At 57.4% G+C, this 20,430-nt stretch overlaps 9 protein-coding genes across 9 annotated transcripts; 6 read left to right on the plus strand and 3 right to left on the minus strand.

The window, feature by feature from the left end:
* Positions 1-241: 241 nt before the first annotated feature.
* Positions 242-814, minus strand: CHGG_01344 (uncharacterized protein; the record flags this gene model as incomplete). The annotated part of the gene is made up of 3 exons (XM_001220564.1): positions 242-451; positions 505-679; positions 753-814. The coding sequence occupies 3 exons, from the start codon at positions 812-814 to the stop codon at positions 242-244; spliced, it is 447 nt and encodes a 148-aa protein (XP_001220565.1).
* Positions 815-2,960: 2,146 nt separating this feature from the next.
* Positions 2,961-4,955, plus strand: CHGG_01345 (uncharacterized protein; the record flags this gene model as incomplete). Its single annotated transcript, XM_001220565.1, has 2 exons — positions 2,961-2,994; positions 3,667-4,955. The coding sequence occupies 2 exons, from the start codon at positions 2,961-2,963 to the stop codon at positions 4,953-4,955; spliced, it is 1,323 nt and encodes a 440-aa protein (XP_001220566.1).
* Positions 4,956-6,500: 1,545 nt separating this feature from the next.
* Positions 6,501-7,925, plus strand: CHGG_01346 (uncharacterized protein; the record flags this gene model as incomplete). Its single annotated transcript, XM_001220566.1, has 1 exon — positions 6,501-7,925. One exon carries the CDS (start codon positions 6,501-6,503, stop codon positions 7,923-7,925), a length of 1,425 nt encoding a protein of 474 aa, XP_001220567.1.
* Positions 7,926-9,424: 1,499 nt separating this feature from the next.
* CHGG_01347 (uncharacterized protein) lies at positions 9,425-11,459 on the plus strand (the record flags this gene model as incomplete). The annotated part of the gene is made up of 6 exons (XM_001220567.1): positions 9,425-9,451; positions 9,564-9,649; positions 9,717-10,210; positions 10,852-10,868; positions 10,952-11,042; positions 11,170-11,459. The coding sequence occupies 6 exons, from the start codon at positions 9,425-9,427 to the stop codon at positions 11,457-11,459; spliced, it is 1,005 nt and encodes a 334-aa protein (XP_001220568.1).
* A 799-nt stretch (positions 11,460-12,258) lies between these two features.
* On the plus strand, positions 12,259-13,209 carry CHGG_01348 (uncharacterized protein; the record flags this gene model as incomplete). Its single annotated transcript, XM_001220568.1, has 1 exon — positions 12,259-13,209. The coding sequence occupies one exon, from the start codon at positions 12,259-12,261 to the stop codon at positions 13,207-13,209; it is 951 nt and encodes a 316-aa protein (XP_001220569.1).
* Positions 13,210-13,689: 480 nt separating this feature from the next.
* Positions 13,690-15,142, minus strand: CHGG_01349 (uncharacterized protein; the record flags this gene model as incomplete). Its single annotated transcript, XM_001220569.1, has 4 exons — positions 13,690-14,466; positions 14,548-14,819; positions 14,875-15,041; positions 15,105-15,142. The coding sequence occupies 4 exons, from the start codon at positions 15,140-15,142 to the stop codon at positions 13,690-13,692; spliced, it is 1,254 nt and encodes a 417-aa protein (XP_001220570.1).
* Positions 15,143-15,579: 437 nt separating this feature from the next.
* CHGG_01350 (mitochondrial 37S ribosomal protein MRPS8) lies at positions 15,580-16,497 on the plus strand (the record flags this gene model as incomplete). The annotated part of the gene is made up of 3 exons (XM_001220570.1): positions 15,580-15,593; positions 15,793-15,828; positions 15,894-16,497. 3 exons carry the CDS (start codon positions 15,580-15,582, stop codon positions 16,495-16,497), a joined length of 654 nt encoding a protein of 217 aa, XP_001220571.1.
* A 596-nt stretch (positions 16,498-17,093) lies between these two features.
* On the minus strand, positions 17,094-18,996 carry CHGG_01351 (uncharacterized protein; the record flags this gene model as incomplete). Its single annotated transcript, XM_001220571.1, has 3 exons — positions 17,094-17,946; positions 18,120-18,795; positions 18,909-18,996. The coding sequence occupies 3 exons, from the start codon at positions 18,994-18,996 to the stop codon at positions 17,094-17,096; spliced, it is 1,617 nt and encodes a 538-aa protein (XP_001220572.1).
* An 895-nt stretch (positions 18,997-19,891) lies between these two features.
* Positions 19,892-20,143, plus strand: CHGG_01352 (uncharacterized protein; the record flags this gene model as incomplete). The annotated part of the gene is made up of 2 exons (XM_001220572.1): positions 19,892-20,027; positions 20,127-20,143. The coding sequence occupies 2 exons, from the start codon at positions 19,892-19,894 to the stop codon at positions 20,141-20,143; spliced, it is 153 nt and encodes a 50-aa protein (XP_001220573.1).
* Between the last annotated feature and the right edge of the window lie 287 nt (positions 20,144-20,430).

Below are 20,430 nucleotides of genomic sequence, written 5' to 3' on the forward strand. Positions count from 1 at the left end.
CCATTTTTGAATCTGCCTCAACCTGCTTCGCCATGAGCGGCAAAGCCTGCTCAGCAAGTCCGTTGGGCAAGACCACCACCCCCGTTGACGTCCCCAATCAGGTAGTCCCCAGGATGGATGACGATGTCTTGGCCATCATTGCAGACTTTGACCGGCTCGTCAACCGCGACAACTTGAACAGGGGACCGGGCGGCGTGGTACCCACGTCACGAGCGAATACCTGACCTGGATTAGTTTCTTTTCAAACCGGGTTCGACCCCCGTGGAAGGTAGCCACGCACTGGGTAGTTCAGATCTTTCTGCTCCTGCAGATCCCGGAAGCGGCCATCAATGACGGAGCCCACGGCACCGCTTGCCTTAGCCCGGGTGCTCATTAACCCTCCGTAAAGAGCATTCGACGTGCCGGGATTGGATGTCACGAAGACAACAGCGCCGGCAGGAATGGAATCAATCTATCTTGTGTATTAGACTTGTTTAAGTTCAATCGAAGCAGGGCGCAGCTCACGTAATGACTAGGCCACTTGGGCCTCTCGTCATCCAGCGGGGCATACTGGACAGTATACACCGGCCCAACTATCTTCGTGAGCCCGTCCTGGCGCTGGGGCGACCACATGGTGATGCCGGGAAGAAACCCGCCATTGTGAATTTTGAGCTTGACCAGGGCGTCCGAGACATCGCATCTGTATGGAAATGAATCATGAGTACCTGTAATCAGGTATCCTCCGTGGCAGTCACCAGACCCCGCTCACGCACGTAGTGTACTCCTGTAGTTGCTTCACGACGGGGTCCTCGACGGCTGATACGTTCGTAGCCATGGTATTTGACGTAATCTGGAACAATGGACCCGATGAGGGGAACCGAGGTTGAATTGAGTCTAATAATCGATCGAATAAGACGGTATGTACCTAGACTCTAGTAGGCTGGTCGTGATGTAGTAATCGCCTCGACACACGTTGTTGAACTTTTGAACTGTCGATTGACTAAAACGGCCAAAGAACAGAATCGGACAGAAATTGCCGAAAGAGAGTGATAAAATGGGAATTGCCCATTGCAGTGAGTGTTTGGGATGTGAGCATGTGCAAGTACCTAAGTGGGGCCGCTGGTCCGCTGCTCCGATCCGGGGTCCGGCCAAACCCGGCCTCACCTCCCGCATCCGGCACTCGGCGGTAGGTGTGACTCGGATCTTGAGGACGAGTCAATCTCCTTGCACCGGCGCGAGAAAAAAAAAAGGGGGGGGGGGGATGAGACCGTAAGGGGCTACCACCAGCCGGGTTAGCGATGAAACAAACGGACATTTTTTGATCTGACGGATCAAGGGGTATATTCATCTCATGGTCTGTAGCGTGGCTATTGTCTTGAATGATGGGGTGACGGTTACCCTGCCCAGTTGCCTCATATCATCGGTTTTCTGGCTCAGGCGGGATCTTGGGTTCCTAGTAACTATCGTTGAGTTTATGTCGTCTCGCCTTTTCTTCTCCGGTTTATCTTGGTCCTGAGAAGAAACGAAGCCGACTCAAAATGATCGAGTAATTCGTCCGCAATGCTGCTGACGGCTTCGGAGAAGACGACACAGGGCCTATTGAACCCCGGAGTCAAGTATCGGCATCTGTGCCTTGTCTGCGGCGTTATTGCTGGATTTGTCTACGATCTGCGTTGTTGCATTGTTTGTGTCGGCAGTGTTCAGTTTGCCAGGACTCTCACTAACCGAAGAGACTAACCCTAACACTGCACACGTTCTCCCGTGTAGATCGCCAGGGTTATCTGCGAAACAAGCAGCAAGACTTAAGGAGCAGCCCCAAGAGTTCTTAAACGGCATGCCCGATCAGCCGGTCAGCGTAGCTTGACGAGGCCAGCGATTGGACAGCAGCCGACGGTCATGCTGCACGGAATGGCTGATGCGACGCTCTGGCGAAAGCCTCGGGTCTTGGTCGCGGATTGGTCCGCTACTTGATGATTGCTTGCTGCGAGGGGAACGGGCTACTGCAAACTTGCGGCTGACGCGTCAGGGAGGGTGGGATAAGATGGTTGCATAATCTTGGAAAGGTTGTCAGATCTGAGACCTGCTGCTGTCAGGTACCACAATCGACATTTCCCCAAGTTTTTTTTCGAGATAATTCAGCGGGGAGAAAATGGACGTTGGAAAAAGCGATCAACGGCGAGGGGGGAGAGGATTCCAATTGGAGGGGGTGGTCAAAGTTTCGGTGCCCAGTTCCAGAAGGGGCTCTGCCTGTGGTCCTTCCTGCATGCACTCAGCTGGGGGGCACTGCCGTCTCCTCTGACGTCCCAGCCACGCGGAACGCCGCTTGTCAAACCAGCTGGGCAATTCAGGCGCCTTGATCGGCAGAGGAAGCACGCAAGGGAAGGCAGACAGACACCAGGATTCCCTCGACGCCTCACAGCGTCGCATCTCCTCGGGTGAAGTCGACCGTTGAAATTTCTCACAGGGATATGAGACCAAGCCGGCGGCACTTGCCTTGATTCCATCGTTTGGTCGGCGGGACCATGCTCAATTCAAGCAAGCCTTGATGTCCTGACGTGGGGCCCGGGACCGAATGTGTTCCATTGCCTTGGCCACCAGGGCCTGTGGGTGAAAATACGCTGTGCGTATCAGCAATACCTGTAACCCATGCTTGTTGATCAGTTTGGTGTTGTTGCAAGCTGGAACGGAACAGAAGCGAGGTCCACTGTAGCTACCATCTCTGCCCTACGCACGCCGATCCCATCGAAGGAGTTTCTCTCGATTCAGCGGCGCAGCGCACTTCTTTTGTGACCCCAAAGTTTCGTCGCGTAAAAAAACTTCCCTCGCGTAATGGTTAAGCGCCTCGATCGGTTTTCCGAGCTAAACTAACGCAACGCGGTGGCCCGGTTTACGGTTCAGAGGAAATGTCAAGGAGCCTTTGCTGACTCCACCCCACGGAGCTCTGTGGGTTCACCAATTAACTGTGTTAAGCGATTCTCACAATGCCCGGTGCCACCCCCCGGCCAGCAGGCCCCTGTAAGGACGGCCAGCCTTACCGGATGAAGCGGCCAGACTTGGCGGGCAGCAGTGCCTCGACCTCGCAGGGACCGCGAGCCAAAAGAACAACTCCATTGCCGCCGGCCTGGCCTCCCCTTCGTCCACAGCCCAATCCCTCATTGTTTGATGTTCTTCCGTTCGCATTGTCGATAATCTTCGGTGATTTTCGACCTTTCTACTTGGTGCCTCCCATTAACTTATTCAGCGATCCCACCGTCTCGAACCCTGACCTCCCGATTCACGCGCCCGAGAACCCCTCCTCACGCCAGCCCCCAAATTCGTGCCTCGGACTTTGACCCTTGTCCATACAATAGCGTTGTACTTGGTGCAACCAAGTATCGCCGGTCGGCAAACATTTCTTCGTCCCCCGTGTGGGGAAGCGCACGATGCGCATGAGGTTTTGTCCTTCGTAGCCGGGCAGACACCGTCTTCGATTGAACCTTCACTTCCGGCTTCGCCGCTCCCTCGCCCGCGGTCATGGCCCCGCAGTTTCCGGCGGTTGTGCTGTCTCGGGAAGTCGACAATGGCTTTTTCAGGAATCCGGTCTCAACACTACAGCGTCGTGACAAGGGAAACTCGAAAGAGATCCAAGTATGAAATGCCGTTCCTCTTATCGATTTCCACGCTGACCGACCGTTTTCAAGATTGTAGTAATCGTATTGGGCGGCATCGCCCTCGCCATCATTCTATTTTTCTTTCTCCGTCACTTCTACTTCAGATACAACAACCGCAAACATGCCTACCAGCAAGCAGGGAACGACGATGACCACCCAAACACCCTCCAAATAAACCGTCACAGTCAAGGCGGCTCCCACTCCACCACCACTGCCACCGCCACCGAGACGCGCTCCCAAACCACAAGCGACACCAGCACCGCTGGCGTCGACCGCAACACCTCAGTCCGCAGTGTCATGACGCTCCCCGTGTACCGGCCCAAGGCGACCGACAGCGAGCAGGTGCTCGGGCGGGAAGGAGAGCGAGACGGTATCGATGTGGTGGTAGAAATGCGGACAGCAGAAGAGGAGGAAGCGCTGCGGGACGAGGAGATGGAGGCACTATACCAGATCCGAGCAGCACGGCGGCGACAGATCGCCGAGCGAGAAGAACGCCGGCGCCAACGACAACGAGCGCGTGAGGCCAACGACGCCGTGGCCCTTCGCGAGCTGCGTGAACAAACCCGCGGGTCGGCCGGTCGCAACACGTCGGAGATCGAGGAGCTGCGCGGCGAGCACGACCGCATCCGCGGGACGCGCCAGCGGGCCGTCAGCAGCGTGTCGTACGCCGACGTCGGCATCGCGCGCGCCGATGGCACCCGCGTGCGCGCCAACAGCACCGAGAGCACCGAGCGCGTCGGCCTGCTCTCCGACACAGCCAGCATCGCCGCCGACAGCCACAGCCTCTTCCGCCGCCGCGACCGCAGCGCCAGCGCCACCCTCAGCATCGACACCTCCCTCACCGCCCACGGCCGCCCGGACTCCCCGGGAGTGCTCACCACCGGCGGAAGCGGCACCGGCGGGTACAGCCTCACCAGCGCAAACCGCGCCCGATCCCGATCCCGCGCGAGCTCCGCCGCCACCACCCCGCGCATCCCCACCCCGAGCCCGGGCACGACGCCGCACGCGGGCTCGCCGCCCGAGATCATCGAGCCGGAGGACGCCGACATGGGCGACATGGGGATGCCGCCGCCCGGGTATGACGAGGTCAGCCTGGACGAGTTCACGCCCATGCACTCGCGGCGCAACTCGGACGTCTCGCGGCCCGTCAGCCCCTACCCGGATCCCCCGCCCGACTACCCCGGTCGGACGTCGGTCGAGCGCAGGAATCAGAATAGGCTGTCGACGCACTTGGAGGATCTGGCGGCGCAGTCGCCTTCGTCGCCTTCGTCGGGGAGCCCGCAGGTGCCGCAGATTGTGATTGAACCGTCGAGTGCGAGGCCGTGAGGCGCGGGTGAAGGTGCTGAGGGGGTGTCGATTGCTATATATTCTAATATGCTGAAGGTTCAGAGTAGATGGGTGATGGGGAAATGACGAGTTGGAAAAGGGGCGGGCATTGGGATCGGCGGTTGGATACCCTAGGCCCGAGGCAGGCTTGGAATCTGTATATGTATAGTTCCCTTATTTTTGTTGTGCTTGTGGCGGAGTCCCGGAGCGCTGGACATGGTTGGATTTTTGGGTTGGTTGCCAGGTTCGGGGAGGAGTTAGAAACATGTGTTCGGGGCGCATCTGCATATCACATCCCCCTTGGCATTTTTGAGTTCGAAAGATACATTTGGTTAGCTGCATTTTATTGGGATAGCTTCTTGCTACAAACCTAGTTAGATATTCCGAGTTCTGTGTCTCATATTGAATCCGCATTGGCGTGAAGGGGGAAATCTTTTCCCCTGCTGGTCCCCCTCTTCTCACTAGGTACTGTACTTAACCCCAACAACTTGTCAACAGCTTGGACTCGAACCATAGCCGTCAGTCTGCAAGCAGGCCATTAATATCCGTCCATAACGGCTATCCTCTTCCAAAGCCGCTCTCTACCACCGCTCCTAGCCGTCAACATGTGATGTTCCCGATACTAAGCTGAATGAAGCCCCACAGAGCTGAGAACCCGCAGCATCAAACGGGCATCAACGGCCCCGCATGACTATCGGTTCCCGAATCGGTAGTCGACCGGCGACGGCCCGGACCGACAACTCAGATCGCATACACGTCTCGGATAGGATCATGCTACGGAAACTGAGGTTCCGCCTTTGTCTTCATCGCACCAGAGCCTGGCCGGGATGTTGACTAATGTGATCGCGATCATATCACTAAACAAAAAGGCACCCTCGGCTCCAACATGAAGGTGGGGCGGGGGCGCAAGGCCGTCCCGGCAGATGTGCTTCCCGGAATGCTCAAATCGGCCGATATATGTTTCGACGCCGTCCCTTGCTCTGTAATCGGAGGAAGAGTAATCGGTTCTTATTCAGACCACGCCTGGCAAACAAGGGAGAAGCAAACGCAACGCCAGCGCGGCCACGGGAAAAACTTCCAGAAAGTTCAAAAGCCGAAGCGCCGAAAACCCGAACTAAGCATCCGGGGCTCCAACGGATCGAGCCTGCTAACCCGGATAGGAATCCGAGCCGCCTTCCAGCGTAAGAAGGGGGGAAAACTGCACCTTGGGGGACCACTACGCCCTGATTATCCCCGAACCGAACCAAGTCGGGTACGAAATGAATTGCACTTAGTCAGGAAGTGAATAAAAGAAGATCAGATTCCCGGTAAAAAGAAGGGACCAGTTCAAGGACCAGATCAAGAACCACTTGGTTGTGTTGAAGCAAACACACATTGGGGTTTGCCAGTAAAACACGAACGGCGGCCAGGTGCGGAGAGCAAGCGGATCCGTTGATATCTGCTCGGCAGCATCCCCTACCACAAGTTTTTGGGCGCCGAAAAGTCCTACCCACCCGGCTAGTTCGCGGCCGTCCCGAAGAGCCAAGCCGAATGAAAGCAGCATCAATGGAGAAAGTAATGGAGAAAGACACGGAAAAGACGACCTACATCTCCGAGTCGGACCGGACCGAAGTGGACCCATCCATCCGAATGCCCGACGACATGCCCGACGAAAAGAGTTCCGTCACGGCACCCCCAATCGCCGCGGCCGCCGCTGTAGCTGCCGCGGGTACCGATGCCATCGCCAGTCCTGCCAGTCACCAGCCCCCCGCGGCGGATGAAGTCCCTGACGGCGGGCTGACAGCCTGGCTGCAGGTAGTCGGGTCAGCGGCGATCCTCGTCAACACGTGGGGCGTCATCAACACGTTCGGCGTGTTCCAAGCTTACTACGAGGCCGACCTGCTGCGGGACCACTCGTCGTCGGACATCTCGTGGATCGGGTCGACGCAGGCATCGCTGCTCTTCCTGGTCGGGGTGGTGGCGGGCCCGCTCTACGACGCGGGCTACTTCCGGCACCTGCTAGTGGTGGGCCTGTTCCTGATCGTGCTGGGCCAGTTCATGACGTCGCTGTGCACGGCGTACTGGCAAGTGATGCTGGCGCAGGGGGTCGCGATGGGCGTCGGCATGGGGCTGACCTTCCTGCCGTCAGCCGCCATCATGGGCCAGTACTTCTCGCGGCACCGGGCGCTGGCGCTGGGGATATCGAGCGCGGGCTCACCCGTCGCGGGCGTCATCTTCCCCATCGTCTTTACTCGACTGCAGCCGCAGGTCGGGTTCGGGTGGGCAACGCGTACCATCGCCTTCATCCTGCTCGCCATGTCGGCCATCCCCATCGTCTTCATGCGCACGCGCGTGCCGCCGGCCGGAAAGCGCTCGCTGATCGACCGCAGTGCCTTCCGCGACGTGCCGTATATCCTGTTTGTCGTGGCCGGCCTGTTCGCGTTCCTGACGCTGTACGTGACCTTCTTCTACCTCACGCTATTTGCCAAGTCGCGCAACGCTGTGAGCGCCGAATTCGCACCATACCTCGTCACATTGCTCAATACCGGCTCCATCTTTGGGCGCCTCATCCCCAACGCACTGGCTGACCGATACGGGTCGTTGAACGTGCTCATCATATGCATCGTTGCCAGCGCAGTTCTGGCGTTTGGCTGGCTGGGGATCCACGATATCGGCGGGTCCGTGGTATACGCGCTGCTGTATGGCGCCTTTTCTGGCGCCGTAGTCAGCCTCACGCCGAGCGTCATCGTCGGGCTCGCGCCGGATATGGGACGATTGGGAGCCAGGATGGGTTTGTGCTTCGTCGTTTCAGGCATTGCCATCCTCGTAGGCACTCCAATTGCCGGCGCTATTCTGGGCAGCAACGACAATCCGCAGTGGCTGGGGGCGATTTTGTACTCTGCCTTTGGCCTCATCGTGGCCACAGCGTTCTATTGCGCATCAAGATTTGCCGTGTACAGACGGAAGGGGGGCTGGAAAGGCTTGAGCTGAGAGTGCGGCCACGCTGGGTGGCATATCCTCCCATTGGCTCCTTTGGTTCCTTTATGGGCAGGCGTTTCGGGGGTTGGGATGGGTTTGACTAAAACATAATAGAAGAGACATAATACAACGGTGGCGTTTAGTTTCACCCCGCGGAGAAGTCGCTCCTATCTCCCGTCTCTTGCCTCCTGTCTCGTGTCAGCCACGGCTCAGAAACACACGATAACCCCTAACGGCCTAACATTCTGTAGGTTGTGGATACCATCAAGCTCGTCGGATACCCACCGGACGCCAAGTAAGCGATGATATGCTGCTGAGTAACGTAACAAGTGCCTGGGGTTCTCGAATGGTGTTTCGCTAGGTTGCGGTCTAGCCGCTGTGCCCGCCAACAAGGTGCGCCCGTGAGTGGAGAGCGCGGCGGTGTCGAGCGGGGGTTTCGCTGTCAAACAGAACACCACACAGCGATCAAGCGAGACTACGCGCACTGGCAGTATCCCGATGTAACCATGAGGTCCTGGCGGGGAAGGAGACCGACCTCTCGCAGTGAGGTTGTTGCAAATCGAGAAGAGAAAAATACCCGTGCTTCGAGACATCGAGCGTGTTGTCATTGGTTCTAACTATCGTTAATTCTCCTGCAGCATGTCGGCTTCCACTCCGAGGCCGTGCCGCGAGCTTGTCTCAGCTGCAGCCAAGCATACAGACTCCTCGACGAATCAATCGAGATTTGTCAGTGTGACAAAGAAGTGCTCAAGCAAAAGAAATGACGAGCTAGGTGCGCGATCTCGCTCTACTGTGGGCTTTTGCAGCGCTTGCTGTAAGCCCTTACTCAGCGATTAGATACAAAACTGGAGCCAGACAACAGCGGGGCATGCAGCCATGCGAGGGGTTGCCAGGCTTGCCAGGCCCAGAACGCCCAGAATGGGTGGCGGGAAGTGGCCAGGAACACAGGGCCGACAAACCCCCCACCAGATCGGAATACATACCGGCCAGACGGACAACGAATAGGTATCCAAGGTGGATTGGCCTGTGAACCTGTCATGCAGACATACACAGTACGAATATTGGCGTTTGTTTGTTCTAAGGAGATAATCGTGTCGATCAAGGGCCCCCTGACGCTGCTCGGAATTGTTTCTGTGTACCCAGGTAGGTTGCCCCTCCTTTCGTCTCCGAGATGGATTGAAGGCCCGGGGTCTGTCGTGATTTGAGGTGGATTATCCGATCATGACGAATGCAGGCTGGGCTGTAACGGAAGCTACACGGGCGAAACAGGCAGCCTTTGAGACCTGCCAAAGGGGGGATCGGCACCTACGAGCTGGGCGGGTTGCCCCTTCCCAAAACAAGCTCCGTCGTATAAAGCAGGCGGGGAACGCTCTTCCCACTTGTGATGGTGACCTATTTACTCTCTCATCTTCCACCACAACACAATCCAAACAATTGCCATCCCATCGCCCGCTACCAAACCAGACTCCCTTCAAGTTCTCTCTTAAATTCTCGCTTCAACGTTGCCCAAGATGGCTCCTAAGATCGCAATCGTCTTTGTAAGTTCCGTTTTCGGCTCCCCTGCCCCGCGCCAAGCTTGGCGGCACTGCGGGTGGTGACGGGAAGTGTGAAGTGCGCGCCCTACAGTAACTAATGGAGCTTGCCTAATAGTACTCCATGTATGGCCATATTCAGCAGCTTGCTGAGGCCGAGAAGGCTGGTATTGAGAAAGCCGGCGGGACCGCCGACCTGTTCCAGTATGTCCCTCGCCAATATCTGCGTCGTGGTGTGCCCAACAGATCACCCAACTAACCAATGACATAGGATCCCCGAGACTCTCCCCCAAGAGGTCCTGACCAAGATGCACGCCCCTCCCAAGTCTGATATCCCGGTGCTCAGCGACCCCAGCACCCTTCAACAGTACGATGCTTTCCTCCTGGGCATCCCGACACGGTACGGCAACTTCCCCGCCCAGTGGAAGGCCTTCTGGGACCAGACCGGCAAGCAGTGGGCGACTGGCGGTTTTCACGGCAAGTACGCCGGCCTCTTCATCTCCACTGCCGGTATGGGTGGCGGACAGGAGTCAACGGCCATCAACGCCATGAGCACCCTCGCCCACCACGGCATCATCTACGTCCCCCTCGGTTACGCCAAGGCGTTCGGTATCCTTACAAACCTGGATGAGGCCCGCGGTGGCAGCCCCTGGGGTGCCGGCACCTTCGCCGCCTCCGACGGCAGCCGCCAGCCGTCCGAGAAGGAGAGGGAGCTGGCCACCATCCAGGGCGAGGAGTTCTACAAGACGGTCGCCAAGGCTTTTGGTGCGTAACCTGATGGTGACGACGGAAACGGTATTGGCGGCGTGGCTAATGGGCGGTCGGAAGGAGGGCTTAAAGAGAGCACGGTTTCCAAGGAAGCCACCTCAAAAAAGCAGGAGGAACCGAAGAAAGACTCCGGCCCAACAGAGGATAACGATGTCAAGGGAGGCCCTTGTGGCTTGCCAGCCAAATGCGTGATATTGTGATTAGCAACCGATATTAAACCAACTACCAACGTGCATGATTTCTATATGAATAAGCTTTGGTTTCCAACTCTGATAGCTCGATTTATTACCTAGGTAGGTAACTATCCAGCACTACATCAACCGGCAGCAGGAACAATGCCGTCCGTGAGGACTTCGATTGTAGTGACACCGAAAACACATTTCGAGGTCTCATCCGGGAGGCTATCGACTGCATCGACCCGGATCTCCTAACGTCCTTTGGTGCTTATCGCATCGGGTTCAAAGGGGAAGAGGAGACAGAGACGGCCTTGTTGGTCACCGCCAGGCCAGGCCCATTAACGCAGTCTGATTCAATTGCGGCGATTGTTGAACTCTCTTTCGTCTTGGAACAGTAAGCGGAAATTCCGAGCGAACTATTTTCTTTCAACCTGTAGTAATCAATCTGACTTGTATGTGTAGGTATGACTCGAGATTTGGTGAGATTGCTTTCGAGATTACGGAACAGGCGATATTGCTGGTTGGTGGCCGTCAACCCGAAGCTGATGTGTATCCCAAATAGGCTCTAGCCGAAGAACTAAAGTGGATGTCCTACGGGGCGTATCCTCCACCCGGTTCGTGTCTCGGTCTTGAGGGTGACTCACAAGGTGTCAGTACGCTGGGTGCTTTCTTTCGTATCTGGACGAACGGCACGCCTGAGCACTTTGGGTTGACGTGTAACCATGTTCTTTCTTGTAGGTATTTTCCTCTACACAAATCAACATGGACTAATCTTTCTAGCTTTCGAGATGCCCACCGAACCTGGCCCGGGCGTGTCGAGCGTGGTTTCTCCGGCTAACAAGGGGAACTCTTGGGACCTGACCGCTGATAAAATCTTCAGGCCCATCAAACTCCCAGCTACCCGGGCCAAAGAGGCTCACGTCCAGAAAGCTCGCTGCGAGGCATCACGTATCGTTGGTAATGTGTATGCATCTTCAGGCCTACAAGTAAACCCGGATCACTGGGTACTGGAGTGGGCTCTTGTTAAGCTTGACCCTCGGCGAATTACATTTGCGAGGTTGCGCAGGTAGGTCCTGGTGGGTTGACTATTCGGTTCCTTAGGTGGCTAACATCTACAGGCCCCTTCGGAATACAGCCGTAGGAGATTTGAAGAATGTGTAAGGGACGAGGCGGATCGGGTGAAATTGAATTGGGAGCGACACACCAGATATGCAGCAGCCGCAAGCTTGAAAGGCTCCTGCGTGTTGAGAGTCGGTCGCCCGACGGGTGACACAGCTCAGCCTCAGTAAAAGGCTCAGCACCTCACCATCTTCAAAGAATCGGTGTAGATATTTCATTTCAATTTCAATCAAACTTGTTGGGTGCAAGTACTGTGAGAAATAATAAATCAAAATAAAAAACACCGAATGGGACAAAACAGCAAAGGAGAGTCGAGACAGGTCTAGACGACTTGTAAGAAAACCTAGCTTTCTCGGGCGCCAACTCCCCGACATCCATTCATTATTAGGTAGATAAAATTCATGAGGAAAAACAATGTTGAGTAATGCTGGACCTGACCATGTTGTTCCTGGTCTGAGCTCGTGGGCTGTCATTGACGATATAGGTGGTGGTCCAGACCCCATCGGATGACTGGTCAAGATCCATATAGGGTTAGGGTTACTGCTTTGTCACCCCGATCGAGCTTTTCACGGCTTGCAACCTCGAGTTTCACACTCCCAACAACACACCAACGACTTAGCAAACTCACCAACACACCGGCACCAACAAACACAACTCACTCTATTTATACCCACTCACTTGGTGTCAACCCAAACTATGCTCCTCCGCAACGCCTCCTCTCAGGACAGAGACCCAGACATCTTCCACACCATGACCTCACACAATCCCGCTGCTGCCGGCAACCACCACAACGACGGCGTCCACGATGACATGCTGACCGAAAACGGCACCGCCGTCGCCACCAACTACTACAGCACAACCACCACAACCGGCAGCTACAACAACGACCTCGACGACATCTGGGCCACACCCACCTACCTCCCCCAACACCCCCCTCACCCTCACCACCACCACCACCAGCAAGACCCCCAAGCCCCCTTCCACCACCACCAACAGAATTACCCCTCAGAACCCACAGTAAGCGACATCCCCCGCCTCTCCGCCGCGCACAGCACCGCCGGCTACCGCGACGGCATCACGCTGGCCAAGGCCCGCACGGCGCAGGGCGGCTTCGACGAGGGCTACGGCCTGGGCGCGACGGTCGGGGCGCGCGCGGGCCAGCTCTTGGGGGTTCTGGAGGGGTTGGCTGCCGCGGTGGGGCTGCAGGCGCTTTCGCAGCGGGGGCAATCGCAATTGCAGGGGCCGGGGCCGGGGCCGGGGCAAGGGCAGAGCGGAGAGGGGGGGGAGCGAAGTGATGGGTATGGGGGCCGTTGGAGTGCGGTGGATGTGCAGGCGAAGCGGATTGAGGGGTTGTTGGACGAGGCGAGGCGGGAGTTGAGTGTTACGGGGGTGTTTGATGGGGAGTATTGGGCGCAGGATGGGAATTGGCGGTATGAGGTGGCGGGGAGCCAGGGGGCGGGGATGGGGGGGGAGGTGGTCTTTGCGGATGTGGCGGAGGCGCATCCATTGCTGAGGAAGTGGGGTGGGATTGTGAGGGCCGAGGCCGCGAGGTATGGGGTGGATTGGGAGGTGTTCAAGGACGAGGTGGGGGATGTGAGGAGGGAGGGGGCGGACGAGGAGGAGCGGGAACGGGAGGGGCGGGTGAGGAGGGAACGGGGAGCGCAGCCGGCTACGAGAGGGAGGGAGGCGCTTGCGTGGTGAGCTGGGAAGCCGTGCTAGGTTGATTGTTGGGCGCCGGTCGCCTGTGACAGACGATCGGCCTTGGATGCATGGATTGCTTGCGCACCTTGAAGCGTCAAAGGATTGCCCGGTCTAGATGACGGACGGCAAGGCGCAAGGGGGCCTAACGCGAGAACCTGGGAATCCCCAGACGGGACGTCCTGGCAAAGACTACGCCGTGGTCAACCGCCGGACCTCCGCCGCGTGGTCGGGACTTAACATCCCGCCAACCAGTATTGCATTATGGGTCAGGAGGATAAATTGTCTATCTGGAGTTATGTGTTTTAAAAGAGGGGCAGAAATATCTCGATAGAAAATGAGACTGCAAAGCTTTTTACGATCCACGGCAAGTCCAGATCCGCGGGTCGCGCTAAGAATCACGGGCTGGTTGGCAAATAGAAGTCATATATGTCTCCTATCCAAATCTGACTACGCTCCCCACAGCGCCCAAGATATCCACGCTCACCCGAACCTCTTCTCGATCTTCTTGAACATGCCAGTAACACCCCTCTCCAGTTTCCCCGCATTTTCCTCAAACCTGCCCCTAGTCTCCTGCTTCGGCTGGTACTCCCCCTCAGGGATATAAAATTGCTGGTGCACCGAATAGTTCTGCGGCACCTGCCCCCGCCCAGCCGCCGGAGGCATTCCTACCCCACCCCCAGGGGGTGTGGGCGTATGCGTGAGTCCGGGCGTGTATTGTTGTTGTTGCACATGGCTGGGGAACGTCCCGGCACCGTAAGGGCTGGCCAGTCCCGGGCTTGCGAGCGGGGTGCCCCCGCCGTGTACTGGCATCGTGGCGGCGCGGGAAATACCCGGGTGCACCGGCGGTTGCTGAGCCATGCCCGCCGCTTGCCCCCCAAGGGAACCAAAACCCTGGGGCGCAAAGCCGGGCGAGGCAAGGCTGGGCTGGGGCGGGCCGGGGAACATCGGGGCGCCCGGCGGGTGCTGAAGATTCGGCGGAGGGATGCCCGGGCTGAGCGGGCCCAGCCCACTTGGGACAAGGCCGGGCGAGAATGGCGTCGCCGCATCATAGGCAAGCGTCTGGTGTAGCGGGTTTCCGATCCCATCTTCGGGCGGCGGCGTCTTCTCACGGTGACGGACTTCCTCAGGGGCGGGCGGTGCGGCGGGGTTGTAAGCGATGGGGGTGAATTGTTGAGGCGGGGGCGACGGCCCATCTGCTGAGCCATGAACAGCTGACATAGGCGGGCCGGGAAAGGACGGTGCCCCGGCAGCGCTGGGCTGCAGATTGGCGGGTGTAGCTTGTAGTGAACCGGATCCGGATATGGCAGCCTGCTCGAGTTTCTGCACCACTGAACTCACTTCGGCCTCGTGGCGAGGCGGCGGCCCGGGCTCATCCAAGATCTCGCATTGCGGCGGCGGAAGCACGCGCCTGATACCGTTGAGGAACTGCACAGCGTCCTGGGGCATCCAGAAGTAGATGTCGAGCGAATGGAGCTTGTAGTGGTATTTATTCTGGTTGTGAGGGTCATAGGTTGGCAGATGCCATTCATCATTCCCCTGGACCTCGCCGACAGTGAGTGTTACGAGGCAAGTGTGTTTGTACGAGTAACGAAGGTGGACTCTGTCGAGATCTGATACATTGGCATCCATCAGCACATGTTCTTGTTATGGGCAAGGTAGGCTTACAGCCGTCAAACGCATCCTGTTCGTCAGTCCCAGGATTGTTGGCAATTTCTATGCGCGCGCGCCCTTGGTTCGCATCCTCAAACAGGTACACATAGGAGCCCTTGTCGAACCGGTGATGGCGCGGGTTGTGTGTCGGCGGGCCATAAAAGTAGTGGATGTCTCCGTAGCTTCGGATGTGTTAGATCAGCCGATATTGTTTACAGTTCCAAAGAATCGCAGCCAGGACTCACAGCGTAGCGACGTGCTCCTCTCCCGGCCGGGCGGCCATCTTCGCGGAACTCCGCACGCAGGTGAGGGGGAAGCGATAGGGGGGCTAGGGGGTGTCGAAGTTCGCAGGACGTTATCTGGTCGCTCACTGTCCTTGATCGACACGGTAGAATAGAAAATCGGGCAGCGATAGAATGCGGAAGACGACGAAGAGAAAAGAGGACGGGAAAGCATAAATCGCGACAGGATCACACAGGTGCGTGCATGTGTGACGAGCAGCGAGCTCCTGGGCCCTGCTGCAGGAGCCATCACTTGGGCTTCCGGCGTGCCCCGCGCCGCCAATGGCACTTCGTCATCAAATCAGCTTTCGCAAACCTTGATCATCCCGCTTGTGTCTGGCCATTGAGCCGACTTTCGGGAGCTCTGGAGTGGTGGTAGCATGGGGAGTGGTCCGCCGGGCGCTTAAAGGTGGGATGCCAGGGAGCCAATGGTGTTTGGATGGCTCTGGCGGGGTACTTGACACTGAAGCACGGGCCTCTTCCATATCGTTGCACCCCTGCAACGTGCCTCGAGCGTGCCTAGCCAAAATTTCCGCCGCCGATTTGACGGAAGCAGCCGGATTGAGTGCAAAGCCGTGTGTGTCTGGTCCACCGAAATTTATCACGATTGGTAGTGATCGAGAACTCGACGACGACGACGACACCCGCACAGGATCACCCAGGTCGACCAGGATCTCTCACTCGTTGAGTAAGTTTCCTGCCTCCATTACAACCAACTTATTCCGACGACTCAAATTCTGACCCGACTATCAGCCAACCACCACCCTCGATCGTCACGCATCCCCCCGAGGAAGGGGACACCGACCTCCGCCGTCCCGAGGCTGTCGCCTCCGAATATTCCATAACCTCAATCCCACACCAACCATCCAAAATGGGCATCTCCGGCGTCGTCAACGCCTGCGTGCACCTCCAAAACTCGATGCGCGCCAGCCTCGGGCTCACCTCCATCCCCAACACCAAATACAACCTACGCCTGGCCCTCGCGCTCCACCGCGCCGGCCTCATCGCCTCCGTCACACGAGGCGGCCCCCGCCCCCCACCGCCCGAAGCCCTGCTCGCCACGGAAACTGAGGCCGTGACCACAGCCAATGTGGCGACGCGGCGGCTGTGGCTGGGGCTCAAGTACTGGGACAACCGGCCCGTGGTGCTCAGCGTGTCGGCCGTGTCCAAGCCGAGCCGGCTGGTGACGGCCACGCTGCCCCAGCTGGCCAAGGTCGCGCGCGGCTTCCCCGTGGGGCCCATCAAGGGGCTCAACCTGGGCGAGACGCTGTTTGTGAGCACGGACCGCGGCGTGCTGGAGGTGCGCGAGGCGCTGGATCGGAAGGTGGGCGGGTTGGTGCTGTGCCGGGTTTCATGATGAGTGGAGGGGGGGAGTTGTGTGTGGGGGTTTGGATGTCTTTGTGTGCATTGGCCGGAGCCGCATATTAGAACGGAACCGGGGGAAAATGGGAGGAGGGATAAAAGGGCAGGGAAATGGGAGAATCTGTACGATGCATGTGGGCGAGGAGCTGGCGGTGTGACCAAATGATGGTGGTTGCAAGGGCGGATCGCACAGATCTACCATCTACAGCGGGTCAGGCTTGAGGCTCGTTCGTCTGTGCCGACAGCTCGCAGGGGCCTCGAATTTGTAGCCAAATGTATCATATTCCATCATCGTCCCGGTCATTACTACTAAACAAAAATTGCATTCCTTTAACGCTCAAACGCCTGCCTGGTGGCCTGCTATACTAGCTTACATGCTCCATCGTCAACTCCCTCTTACAAATCCCGTTGTTTTCCCACCAGGTATCATAAAACACGTATCTCTTGCTCAACAAACGCTATGCGCCCCCAATCGAAGCGGACAGGAAGAGGAGAGATTAAAAGATATACAGAACCGCTGTAAAGAAAAGGTGTAAAAAAAAAAAAAATAGCCTGCCACTGGCGGCTCACAAAGAATTCTTGGTATAATGCTTACGCAGCCGCCGCCCCCAATGCATTTCCATCCGCTGCCACTGCTGACTCGGCGTCTCCCTCGGTGGGGGAGGCAGCTTCGTCCCCAGCCTGCCCCGCGACAGGAGTGACCTCGCCCTCAGCACTGTTGGTCGTGTCGATCGCCTTCACGGCCGATGAAGTCGAAATAGTGGCCGTGGACCTCGAAACGGCCCTCTTCCCAGGCTGCACTGACCTTGCTCTCTTGGGTGCCAAGGCAGTCTTCCGCGGCGGGCTGATGTGCGCCTTACTGGTAGCCTTGGACGCAGAAGATGCCGTAGGGCGCATCATACGCGCGAGGAACCCTTGGTCGACCTCCTTCTCCTTCTTCGGCGGATAATCCGTCACAGGCTGCTTCGGGGGCGGGCCCAGGCTTGGCCGAGACCGGTTAATGGTGGAGGTCTGCCCCCTTACCGACACTGCTTTGTTGGAGCCGCTGCCGCTAGTGGAGGCGCTCGTTCTGCTGGCTGGGCGTGTATGGGGGTCGTGGACAGTGCCGCTCGCACGGGACAGGGACTGGCGAGACGCATTGACTTTGGAGCCGGACGAAGCGGTATGCGTAGTCAAGCCGGTGGGGAGCTTGATGGGCCGCGTCGGGGACTTAACCTTCGGCTTGACAAAGCCGGTATTCGCGGGAGACGACTGAAGTGGCGGTGGTCTCTTGACCGATGAAGGGCCGGCAGGTTTTGATGTTGGAGTCGCTCGAGGGGTGACAGGCTTCTCGGCCGAATGAAGCTTCTTTTCAGGCGTCCTCTTTACAACAGGATGGTGGGCTGATGTTGCGGCAGGGGTCCTTGGGCCTCTTGGGGACTTCTCTGGCTTTGCAATCGGCTTGCTAGCTGACCCAACGGCAAGAGGCTTTGGAGTTGGCTTCTGTAGTGCGTGCGATGGGCTTGCTGGCTTCCTTCGCTCCCTTCTTTTGCGGCTCTTTCCCGCTTGCTACTCCATTCGGAGTGTCCACTTGCGGCGTGGCAGCACTGGCGGGTGAAGCCCCCGCCTCAAACGAACCCTCCTCTGGCGTTTTTGGCTCTGCCTTTGACTGGCGCCTTGGGTTCCGCGTTGGGCCCCTCCGTCTTTGGTTCTGGCTTCAGCTCCAACTTCAGGTCTGCCTTCGCCTGTGCCTTTGATTCTGTCTTCAACTCCGTCTTTGGCTCCGTCTTTGGCTCCGTCTTTGGCTCCGTCTTTGGCTCCGTCTTTGGCTCCGGCTTTGGCTCCGGCTTTGGCTCTGGCGTTGCCTCCGTCTTCGGTTCTGCTTTTGGCTCCAGCTTTGGCTCTGCTTTTGGCTCCGGCTTGACCTCCGTCTTTTCCGCCTCTGGCTCCGGCTTTGCCTCTGCCTTGGGCTCCGCCTTTGGCTCTACTACCGCAGCGGGCGAAAGCTCAGCCTTGGCGACCTTTGCTTCGGCTAGCCGCGCCACATCTTGAGCGCCGGTATTCGCTCGTGGAGATCCGAAAACTGACTGGTTCTGCGGACCCAGCTTGCTAGGCGATTTGGCCAGGGCGTCAAATGGATTCGATCTCTCCGTTCCGGTCGTTGGCGTTGTCGCGTTGCTGTCGCCGCTGTGCTTCCGAAGCGCAGAGATGGAGTCTTGACTGCCCTCGCGCTGGATTCCCACCCTGCCTTCCTTCTCAATTGCCACGAAGCTCGTTCGGATTTTCGAAAGGGGTCTGGGGGAGTCGCTGAGGGCTGAAAGGTGATGTTAGCTTGGTGATGACAGGTAGGAAGACGATGCGCACGGTGTGTAGAGCACAGCACCAAGCAAAACATCGAACGTTAGACCGGAAAGGCAAGCGCCTTACCGTGTGGAACAGGCGACCTGCCTCTGTCCGGGGGACTAGCTTCCCCCTTCTGCTCGAACATAGCCCGAAGGTTCTTGACCGCGCTCATGGTTGCGATTCTGAAGCAAGCGGTTCAGAGCTCCTAGATTGCACAGGTAGCCGGTTTTGGAAACGGCGGGGTTGCGGCGCAAGGCGCGATGAGATAAGCTCTTGATCGTTGGGTTGAGTTAAAGCGGTGGTCTGTATCGCGTTCGGGCAGCGGTGTTCAGGCCAGTGCTGAAACCAAAGCCAAAGGCCCCCTTTTTGGGGTTCGCGCAAGAGGCCGCGCGTTGGGAGCTCCAAGGTTTGTAAACTTAGAATAACCAATGGGGAGGGAATTCGTGTGAGTCGCGCTTTAGTATGCTTGCTTGGTTTGGAAATAACGAGTCGAGTGCGCAGCAAAGGACAGATTTGCGACGAGCTGGGGGGAGGAGGGGTGGGAAACGAGAGGGCGACAAGACGCGGTTGCTCGGCGGGCGCTCGTGGTGCCACCCTATAAAAATGAGGGAGATGTCTCAAATTAGAAGAGACAATTCGGGCATGGGTCAGGCACCTTCTAGCCAAAAAAGGCCGAGCTCAAAACGGGAGAGAGAAATCAAGACAAGAGGAAAAAGTACAAAAACACAAGGGAAGAAGAAGAGACAAAGGGAGTCGAGAAAAATATGTTCAATAGAATAAATCCAGTAAGATAAAACGTAGATTTTGGGCTTCCGAATGCCTTTCTTTTCGTTCCTCTCGTCAAGGGTTTCGCTGGCTGCTACATTTAAAGTTCGGTCTTTTTTGTCCAGAAGACGGGTGCTGGGCTCAGGGGGCTGCTGCGGAGCCCTCCCATGCGCACCCGATCGCGTATGCGACCCTAAATGATGAATCAGGATGCGCCGTTATGCATCGGCACGCAGCAAAATCAGATCCGACGGATGGAAAGTGTCCGCCTTGAAAACTAAAAGTGGCGAAGGTGGCTCACAATGTGTTGGCCCGACAGGAGAAGCTTCAAGCTGAGAGAGCTGCGGTTGCAGCGTTTCAGAGCTCCCGTCGGCAAGCAGAGGTGCTCCAAATCTTGGCAAGGAAAGCCGCGGGCGCGAAAAAACTTGGGACGGAAAGGTATGGGAGTCCGTCGGCCCACACACGTGGTCAAGTGGCCCAGTCCCGCAATCCCTGTCAATGACACAATGTCAACATAACCCGCAAGTGTCATTACAGACAATGAGCACATGTGAAGAATAACTGCTGTCCGTTTGAGAGGAATGGGGTGTCATCTAACGAGATTGTCGTCCGATACTTCTTCCCTCGGTATTATCCCCAATGATTCTCATCAACAAGGTGTTCATTTGTTAGACTGACTGTCCGTTAACAAATATTTCCTCGCCGTTAAAATCGAGTCTCTCTACATTAACACCTTGCGTCAGTCTGGGGGATGGCTGACCTTTCCGGCGGCGCAAGCCTTGGGGCTTGGGGAGGCTAAGTAAGGCGATAAGTAAGAAGCGGGCCGAGCATTCGTGGCTTA

The sequence above is a fragment of the Chaetomium globosum genome, genomic scaffold (assembly GCF_000143365.1).
Source record: "Chaetomium globosum CBS 148.51 scaffold_1 genomic scaffold, whole genome shotgun sequence".
NCBI lineage: Eukaryota > Fungi > Ascomycota > Sordariomycetes > Sordariales > Chaetomiaceae > Chaetomium > Chaetomium globosum.